General features: G+C 35.9%; 1 protein-coding gene across 1 annotated transcript; it reads left to right on the top strand.

Moving 5' to 3' along the window:
- The first annotated feature begins 706 nt into the window (after positions 1–706).
- LOC143389285 (olfactory receptor 6B9) lies at positions 707–9,226 on the top strand. Its single transcript, XM_076842447.1, has 2 exons — positions 707–1,618; positions 9,161–9,226. Exons 1-2 carry the CDS (start codon positions 707–709, stop codon positions 9,224–9,226), a joined length of 978 nt encoding a protein of 325 aa, XP_076698562.1.
- Positions 9,227–10,622: the final 1,396 nt, after the last annotated feature.

Genomic DNA, 10,622 nt, shown 5'->3' with positions numbered 1-10,622 from the left:
GTGTGTGCTATACTGTTAGATGATTGCCAGCACATTAGGTTTGCTGATGCCAGCACTTCCTCAAACAAGCAAGTAGTTCATAGTGTTTAATCATTCTAAAGTGGTAGACCTTTATTCATTCAATTTTTAAAAAATCATGGCCATAAATAGAGGCAGAGAATCATTGCCAGATTCAAAATACATATCTGAGGAATGGGCCAGATTCAAGTATTCTTGTTTTTTTGTTATTGTTATTGTTGTTGTTTTTTTCCAGTTGATGTGTTGCTTTTATATTCTCCAGGTTTTAAACATCCCTGGATCCCTGTCCTGTGTTCTGGACCTTCCTTGGCACTAATTTAAACCACTATAATCTCCTACAATCAAGCTGCCTCTGAAATCAGGGGCTATATGGACAAAGAAAGTATTTTCTCCTAGTACTACATGAAGAAGGTCCAGATCCTAAGGTCTAAGGTCTAAACCCTAAGTCTGACTTGTTAATTCTGCTTTGACATTCTTTGCTCTGCATTCTTTGTTTTCAGGTTTGATTCTGATTTTCTGGAGAACTTGTGACTTCTCCTGATTTCCAAATCATACCCTGGGCTAGATGATGACTCTAAAGTGTAAAATTAAAGTATCTGTAGTCTGAGGGTCCCTTGCTGGCAGTGCAGATCCTACTCTTCAGTTTGGTGTTATTATCAATCAATCTTTGCTTCTGGATGATCTAGCTATGTGGAAAGGAAACATCACTCATATTAGTGAATTCATCCTGGTGGGATTCCCTACTGCCCCTTGGCTGCAGATTTTGCTCTTTTTCCTTTTCCTCATCACTTACCTCTTTGTTCTGTTGGAGAATTTGGTCATCATCCTCACTGTATGGGTCACTGGGTCTCTGCACAAGCCCATGTACTATTTTCTGGGCACCATGTCCTTTCTGGAGGCCTGGTATATATCTGTCACAGTCCCCAAGATGCTGGTTGGATTTCTCCTTCATCCCAATACCATCTCCTTTTTGGGATGCATGACTCAGCTCTATTTCTTCATCTCACTTGCCTGCACTGAATGTGTGCTTTTGGCTGCCATGGCCTATGACCGTTATGTGGCCATATGTTGGCCTCTTCGCTATCCAGTCATGATGACCCCAGAGTTTTGTGTTCAACTGACCATTAGTTCCTGGGTAAGTGGCTTCACCATCTCCATGGCAAAGGTGTACTTTATCTCCCATGTTGCATTCTGTGGCAATAATATCTTGAACCATTTTTTCTGTGATGTGTCACCTATCCTCAAACTAGCCTGCATGGACTTATCTATGGCTGAGAGAGTAGACTTTGTGCTTGCCATCATCATCCTTGTGTTTCCTCTCTCTGCTACTGTCCTTTCCTATGCCTTCATTGTCTCTACCATCCTGCACATACCCTCAGCCACTGGGCAGCGGAAGGCCTTCTCCACCTGTGCATCTCACCTTACAGTGGTGGTTATCTTCTACACAGCAGTGATCTTCATGTATGTCCGACCTCGGGCCATTGCTTCATTTAACTCTAACAAATTGATCTCAGCCATATATGCAGTCTTTACTCCCATGCTTAACCCTATCATCTACTGCCTGAGGAACAAGGAGGTCAAGGATGCCATTAGAAAAACCATCGTGAGTGGCTGAGCCCTTGAGAGATTCTCTTTGTTGAAGAGACCTCCCTTCTTGCATAATTTTCTTTAACCACAAAAAGCTCCTTCATTAGAGGAGAGTCGACAATTGTAAACACACTCACTCAGAATAATGATTTAACCAGGGATCAAAGAAAATCCCCCCGTTGATCAGGTTTTCACTAAATTTCATTAAATTTCCTTTTATAAGGTAGTAGGTAAAGTTGTCAAAATTCTGAGATATTTATTAGTAAAATGGTTGTAATCTTATTGTTTATGAAGAACATGTTAAGAGGTAATCATTTATTATCTGTTTTCATAGTTTTGTTGGTGAGGTTATTCTATTTTGACTTATTTATTTTAAAAATTCTCTCCCTTTAGGGAGAGGCAAAAAAAGAGAGATTTGTTGTATAAAATGTGAAGGTTATGGTCTGTTCATTTATTTGAGGAGGGCTGGGGACTGTCTACTTTTATAATTAATTGGTCTTAATAATACATTATTTTATTTGTTTTAAAAATTTAATCAAAGGGCTAGGTTGTGGCTCAGCAGTAGAGCACCCACCTAGCACATGTTTTATCCTCAGCACCACGTAAAAATAAAGAGATAAAATAAAGGTATGTATGTATGTATATGTATATGTATGTATGTATATAGATAGATACACACACACATATATATCCTGTGGTTATATTATGTATATAATTTCATGCTTTAATTTGCTTCAATTTTTGGAACTTCTCCATAGAATATTTTGGATGAAATAAGGGCCAGTCTTTAGGAAAACTAGTGACTGTTTATTAAATCCCATTCCTTTTCAAGTAAAGGAAGCACTGGTATTGACAAAAGACCAAATGCTTTTGCTTAGATGGTACTTGGCCAGAATATGAAGAATTTTTCCCAGTTTCCCCAAATATCTACCTTTATTTCAATTTTGAAAAAGTAGATGCAAGATCTTGAAAAGTAGTATTGTTAGGTAGTAGCTAGCAATGAATAGTGAAATGCATGGGCAAGAACAGGCTTACTTTAAGTATTCTTGATTTTTTTTAAGTTACTACCAAGGCAGATGAGTATGGAAAAGCAGATTGCCTATGGAAAAGCATGATACAAAATCCTTAAGGATAAACAAACAAAAGTAAAAGTGGTAATGAGGATGAAGGGTGTGGGGATGCCTCAGGAAAAAAGGATTTATAGGACTGATTCTTGACAGGACCTATAAAGGTCAATATAGAACTATAATTATGGTGCCGCATGTCTCCTACTATCTCAGAACTGGGAGTTCTTTAGTGGCACAGGCACATTAAGGTGACTTTTGACTGGCTACTGGCCCTAATACCTATATTAACATGGGATTGACTTGTAGATAAAGTCCTCCCTAAATTGGATGGCCACCATGGCAGTTCTGGAGAGGACCAACTAAGGTCAAAAACTCCACTGTTCGGCCCTTGCTATACCTGATTGGCAAAGAGTACAGAAGGTGGTCCCCGGTTCTCCTGGTAAATGTCAAAAAGTAATTAATTTGGAAACAGCATTGTCGACTGTGTCATCTCTCTCTTGAGAGTGTTCTCTGCTTGAGCCTTACTTTGCTCTTACTTTATTTTCACCTCACTTCTATTCTACTGTCACTTATAATAAAATTCTCTTGCATGGATTTTGGTCTGACTTTAAATATTCTTTTGTCAGAACACAAGAAGCAAGGTTTAGAATTTCAACCCCCTGCTTTCCTGTGACAGTATATGCTTTCATTTAGTCATTGTAAAATGGTAGAAGAGAGATGCATTCTGTCTGGGTCAGCAGGAATACTGAATAAATTAATTAATGAACTATTATCTGCTAAAATTTTAAGAATGATAAGCACACTATTTTAATCCACCATTTGAAAAATACATTTCATGTTTTAATTAGGCTTTTGGTTTATATACCATCTATGTTTTATTTTTACTTTATTTACCTTGTTTTTACATGTCCTTCCCATTTTGTATTTGTTTTTATACCATGCCAGATAAAATGGCTGTATTTTACATTTATATAGATTATGATACATTGCAGACTGTGGTAATTTCCAATTTATCTACACTTTTTAGATTCTCCCAGATTCTCCTGACATTCATTATTTTAACCTGCCCTTCAGATCTATTAATATTTGCTTTCTTTCTTTTTTTTTTTCAAGGTTGAGTTTTTTTTTTTTTTTTTAATTGGTTGTTCAAAACATTGCTTTCTATATTCAGGTACTTTAAAGTTGAGTGTATTCATATTTATAGTTGTGATGTTTTCTTTTTTCATTTGCTTTAGATATGCATGGCACTATAGCATATTTTGACATATTATACATACATGGAATACAACCCATTCCAATTAAGATTCCATTCTTGTGGTTGTACATAATATAGAATTAAACTGATATGTTTTCTTATTGAATGGATACCCTTAACACTGGGTAATAAGTCTCTAGGTGCCATTTTCCATTTTTGTCTAAAGGACTGTGTGTTAAATAGTTAATAATTAAATAGTTAATTAGTTACCCTTGCTATCTTTTGGTTTCTGTTTTTTTAAAATATTTTTAATTGTAGATGGACACAATACCTTTATTTTGGTTTATTTATTTTTTTATGTGGTGCTGGGGATTGAACCCATTGTCTCACACATGCTACACAAGCGCTCTACCTCTGAGCCAGGATCCCAGCCCTGGTTTCCATTTTTATGGCATATATTTTTCTATCTCTTCAATTTAAATCAATGTGTGCCCTTAAAATTGGAGTTAGTAAGTTATAGTCAGCATATGATAAGGTCTTGTTTGTTTTGGCCATTTAGCCATTCTGTGTCTTTTGATTGAGGAATTTAACCTATTTACATTGAAAATAATTATTGAGGGCTGGGGATGTGGCTCAAGTGGTAGCGCGCTCGCCTGGCACGCGTGCGGCCCGGGTTGGATCCTCAGCACCACATACAAACAAAGATGTTGTGTCCGCCGAGAACTAAAAAAAAAAAAAAAAAAAGAAAAAAAAAAGAAAATAATTATTGATAGATGAAGACTTTCTTCTGTAATTTGTAAATTTTTCTGGTTGTTCTACAGATCCTGTTTACCTTATTTTTGCTGTCTTCCATTGTCATTTGGTAGTAAATGCCACTACAGATTATCTGTAATGTATCACAGTGCTTTGTTTAGTGTTTCTACTACAAGTTTTTATTTTTAGTTTACTAGAAAGTTTACACAAACATTTTATAGTCATAAATGACTATTTTAACTGATAATTACTTAATTTTCATCATGAAAAATCTCTACCTTTTTACTCAACATGTCCCCCAACATTTTATGTTTTGATGTTACATTTTGCATCTTTTCATTATGCATCATCTAACAAATTATTGTAACTATAAATATTTTTAATAGGTCATAAACATAAGAATATTGAAGAGATACTATGTCTATAGGGTCCAGGAAAATAATGGCACCAATGGCAGGGTATATTCATTTTGGTAATGAAATCTGAGGCATAAGTGTGAAGCAGCTGGGGATCAAGGAATGGAAGGATGGACATGTGCAGATCCACAGTGGTTCCATAGTCCAGGGCAGTGTTTAATTCTCTAAGGCAGCTTTATTGATACCTGGAGCATGAATATGTATTCTACAATGCAAATTTCATCACCAATGTGGAGTTCTTTATCCAGGATGTACAGTTGATTGCTTTCCATATCTATTCTATCTCTCTGGTCTTCTGTGTCAATCTGATGAAGAAGTGAAGGACAAATTCTTCTTATAATACTAATCATCTGCAATACTATTGGAGAGATGCCAAACTTTATTTTGTTAGGGATATTCTCACAGGATTCTCTCAGAAATTGCTTGCAGTTAAAGATGAACACCCTGAATACTGACTATTCTTGGTCATGTTCTATTATTCTAAGGGTCAGAGAATCAATATCTATCAGCACATCTATAACTCATTTTCAGCAAACTGATTGGAAAGCTGTATTCTTGAAATGTTCAGATTCTTCTCTGACCTCTTCACTTTTACACACAGCAAATATATTTGGGGCCTTTGAATACTATGCTATCCACACATCTGTGAATGGTTAAACCATCTCATCTGAGGAGATAATGAGACTAGTCACTTCAGTTATCTGGGCCTACATCCTCCAAAGTCTCTCATCCTTTTTCGATTTGAACACAGGTAAGTTCTCACTGGAACTTCATGCTCTTCTATCAGGATTACTGGGTTCCAGCAGGGCCTTCCATGATTAGGCAACCCTCTTATAGATCACCCCAAACCATCTCCCATCAATCAAGAAATACCCCTACTTCTCCAGGTATGTACTACTTAATTGTAACATCCATGGAAGCTTTATTAGAATTGAGATCAATGTTATTCATAAATACAGCCAAAAGAAAAGAACAAGCCTCATAACTAAATCTGTTTAATTACTGATGTACTACAGACTGCTTCAATTTCATTGGATCTATTTAGGCTTTTTATATCCTCTTTGCTCAATTTTAATTGGTCATATATGTCTAGAAATTTGTCAATATCTTTCAGGTTTTGCTTTTTATTTAATATAATTTTTGGTATATTCTCTAATGATCCCCCAGATTTCAGTGGTGTCTATTTTAGTGTTCTCTTTTTCATCTCTAATTTTATTTATTTGGGATCTCTCTCACTCTCTGTGTTACTTTGGCTAAAAATTGTCAATTTTATTCATATTTTCAAAACAACTTATTTTTGCTTCATTGATCTCTTATGCTGTTCTTTAGTCTCTATTTATTTTTGTTCTGACCTTTATTATTCCTTTTTTTCTACTTGATTTGGGGTTTGCTTGTTTTTGCTTTTCTAAGAACCTGAGATGGATCATTAGTTTATTAAGTTGAGATCTTTGTTTTTCCTGATGGAGAAACTCACAGCTATAAACTTCCCTTTTATAACTGCTCTTGCTATGTCTCAAAGGTCCTGGTAGATGATATTTCCATTTGTACTTGATTCTAAATATTTTCCAACTTGTCCACTCATTTTTTTCAATGACCTACTGATTTTCAAAAGTATATTGTTCAGATATTTGTATAATTTCTGCAGTTTCTCTTGCTGTAGATTTCTAGTTTCATTTGGTTATGGTTTTATAAATTATTTACTTTTAAAATTTTTTAGTTGTAGATGGACACAATATCTTTATTTTTATGTGGTATTGAGGATCTAACTCAGTGCCTCATATATGCAAGGCAAGCACTCTACCATTGAACTACATCCCCAGTCCTGGTTTGATAAATTATAAGAAATTATTTTAGGGTTTTTTTGTATTTGTTAATATTTGCTTTTGGCCTAAAATGTGATATATTTTGGAGAAAGTTCTGGGTGTTGATGAAAAGAATGTATATTCTGTAGCTGTTACAATATAAGTAGATTGTATTAAATCCATTTGATTTAAAATGTAATTTATGTTGTTTTTTGTTATTTTTATTTATTTATTTTTGCCTGGATGGTCTATCTATTTGAGAGAGTTGGATAATGCATTCACTCACTATTATTGTATTGGGGGGTCTAGCTCTCCTTTTATGTTCTATAGTGTTTGTTTCATAAAATTGGGCTCTCTCACATTTGAGGAGCCAGATGCGATGGTGTACACATATAATCTCAGCTTCTTGGGAGACTGAGGCTGGAAGACTACAACTTCAAGCGCAGCCTGGAAAATTTAGCAAGACCCTGTTTCAAAGTATAAAAGGAAATGGCTGGGAGTGTATCTCAGAGAGGGGTAGGAGAGAAAAGAGAGGGAGGAAAGAAATCCAATTAAAGGATTTAAGTATACCAAAATTAGATGAAAATTTTAAAAAAAAGATAGTGAGGAAATAGAAAAAAAGAAAAAAAAGAATGAGACGTTTCTCTTTGCTATGGTGTTGGAGACACTTCTTTCTGGGACTTCTAATTTTGAAATCCACCAGGTATTGATGTGGGGGGTAGATTGCATTGCAGCTCCAATCAGGTGTATTCACTCTCAGCCCCAGTGGAACCTGTTAGGGCAGTTTGCAGGCTGAGTCCTGCCCTCTTACTCACCAGGGCTGGTTAAGGCAATGTGTACACATCAGGGAAATGTTCACTCCAGAAGCCCCTGTATACACAGCCAAGAAATTGGGGACAGTCCTAGCTGCTCATAAGCCCTCTCATCAGCCCCTCTCAACAGCTGAATGTATGGACCATCTCAATGGCTTCTACTCACTCCAGAGAGCTTTAGTCTGTGTGCTCCTGTGTGTGGCAAATGTTGAAGCCACAGCTGCATTTCATCTGAATGCCTTTGAGTATGAAGGAAGAAACCAAGCAAATCTGTGCTAGGGAAAGAAGAATCTTAGAACTCAGCAATCTGCCAACCTCTCTCAGGGTGCTCTCAAACTCAGCCCTTATGGGAATAAACACAAGGTTGGAACACAGGCCACTGGGTCCTCCCCAGGTCATGCTCCTTCTGCTTAAGACTCTCAGAAAATCTGTGATTGACCTTCCCATACTCCACAGATGTCATGTGGTCACCCCCTACCCATTCACTGCTAGGTGAGTCCCAGAGCCCCCAAGCTATGGCTATTTCATATTTCCTGAACCTCAGAGTTGCCTATTAATAAGGTGTTTCTCAAGATGGCCCATGGCACGATGATTGTTTGCCAAATGATGCATTGGGTGTCTTCTGTAGAATCAACTTGTCATGTAAGCTTTCAGGGACTGCTTTCAGACCTAATCCCCATGCTGAATTTTGAAATTTATAAGAACCTTGGGTTTCTTCTGTATTTAGGGCTACCAGTTGGCACTCTCCTTTATCTTCTATTTGTGCTGTTCTGTTTCCCCCTCCCAACTGAGGAATCTGGGTTAAATTTTTGAATTGCCTCTACTTTTCTCTGTTTCCTTTCTGCTTCTAGGCACTGGTTAGCTTTCCTATCACTCATATTTCTAAGATAAATGCCGAGAGTAAAGATTTTCCCACATATATCAACAGATCAGGGCCCTTGTGTTCCCTGATCTCTTCTCAGGCATAGATGCCTCAGCTGGGAAAGAAGGAAACACATTTCACTGTGAACTCCCAGTAAAGAAAAATATATTCACTTTCTGTGAATTTTTATTTAATTTATTTTTATTTATTCATACCAGGGATTGAACCCAGGGGTGCTTAACCACTGAGCCACATCCCCATCTCATTTTTTTTTTTAATTTACTTTTTATTTTGAGACAGGATCTTGATAGGCTGCTTAGAGTCTTGCTAAACTGCTGAAGCTGGATTAAGACATGCAATCCTCCTAACTCAGCCTCCTAAATCATAGAGATTACAGGCCTACATCACTGTGCCCAGCAATTATTTTTGTTTTTGTATAAATTTATTTGTGTGCATTATCTTATTTATACATACTTATTAGGTTTTGAATAGGAAAAACAAGTTGAGCACTCCTAACCTGAAAATCTAAAATTTACCATAATCTAAAACTTTTGTTTTTTTTTTTTAACAAAGTTGGTGTTATTTTATTTGGACATTTATTTTGTTCACTTATATGCGGTGCTGAGAATCAAACCCAGTGCCTCACACATGCTAGGCAAGTGTTCTACCACTGAGCCACAACCCCAGCCCAATCTAAAACTTTTTGAGGGCTGACATGATACTACAAATGGAAAATAACACATTTGACCTCATTCAATGGATTGTACTAAAAAATGCAAGTACACTAAAAATATTATACAAAGTAATCAGTCTATGTATTTCAGGTTTATATGAAATATAAATAAATTTTGTGTTTAAGTTTTGTTTCAATCCCAAAATATACATACATACAGTACATATATGTAGGGTTTTTTTTTCATGGTTTTGGGGTACCAAGGGAATATGGTATACTAAAAGTAATAGGTTTATTCCCAGTTGAAATTGTATGTGTGTGTGTGTGTGTGTGTGTGTGTTTATGAATATATATTTCAAAGTCCAAAAAAATTTCCAAATATGTAACATTTCTGGTCCCAAGCATTTCATATAAGAGGTAGTCAATCTGTACAACAAATGCAACATGATCACAAAAATGTAAGTAGAAACAGGAAGACATTGATATCAGGAAATAATTCTAAGAGTTTGGAGGAATTTTTGAAGATAAGCACATTGCCTATTATCTCATTTTAATTTTTATGCCCATATATGCATTATTTCCCTTACCCATTCCTCTCTTTGTTCCTTTTTATAAACTTTTCTTAGATATAAGTTTAGCTTTGTGGAGTAAAAAAAATTGTTTTGATTCTATTGAAGCATTGAGATTAGCAGTTTGTGCTGGGCAGAATGGAGATAAGAAATTTCAGCTTGCAAAATTTTATGGCAAGAAAAAAGAGAAAAATAGTATCTAACATTTGTAGGGCAACATCCTTATCAACAAAAAAGCCTTATCACTGAGGAGGCAAGATAAAGGGTGTGAATGAGTCATATACATTTTCTTTTCGAGGGAGTGATGGCATCAACTATTTGAAGTGAAAGGCTCATTTTTCTCATTCCCATGATTCGATCTATGACACACACTTATTTTAATTTTCTGTGAAAAGAAATGTTATGATGTTGGTTACTTTGTCTCTGATCATAAAAATTAATGAGTGAACCACTGACAAATAGACCTGAGACCGAAGCCAAATGATGTGACCCAATAGATTGTACTGATGTACTTATCCAATAGATTATACACCAAGGTATTTGTTAAAAATGAAAAATTCTCCACCACATCTGAAATCCTGATTTTAGTTGTGTTGAGGGTGTGTCAAACCAAAAAAATATCTTAGGAAGCAACTTCAGTTATAAAGAATAACTATTTCAATAGGGAGAAAGCTCTATGAATAAGGTCAACAGATTGTCAATGAAAGAGGTATGTTTCAAACCAGTTGTTTGCTATGCTCCCCATAGAAGGTTTGGAGCTGAGGAAAGTAAAGTGTCTAGAGGTTGAAAATATCAAACATGATCCTCTCACTCTTTTAATATCAAAGCAAGATACTAGAATAAAATCTACTGGGCAAGTTCCCCTCCA

Source organism: Callospermophilus lateralis, chromosome 2, assembly GCF_048772815.1.
Source record: "Callospermophilus lateralis isolate mCalLat2 chromosome 2, mCalLat2.hap1, whole genome shotgun sequence".
NCBI classification, from domain to species: Eukaryota; Metazoa; Chordata; class Mammalia; order Rodentia; family Sciuridae; genus Callospermophilus; species Callospermophilus lateralis.
Note: the sequence above shows the minus strand (reverse complement) of the source record. Positions and strands in the feature narration are given on the sequence as shown.

Excerpts from the sequence above, each read along its gene's own strand:
- LOC143389285 (XM_076842447.1), top strand. The coding sequence starts at position 707 with ATGTGGAAAGGAAACATCACTCATATTAGTGAATTCATCCTGGTGGGA. Across the intron at positions 1,619-9,160 it reads AGGATGCCATTAGAAAAACC|ATGCTAGGCAAGTGTTCTAC; the intron begins ATCGTGAGTGGC and ends AGTGCCTCACAC.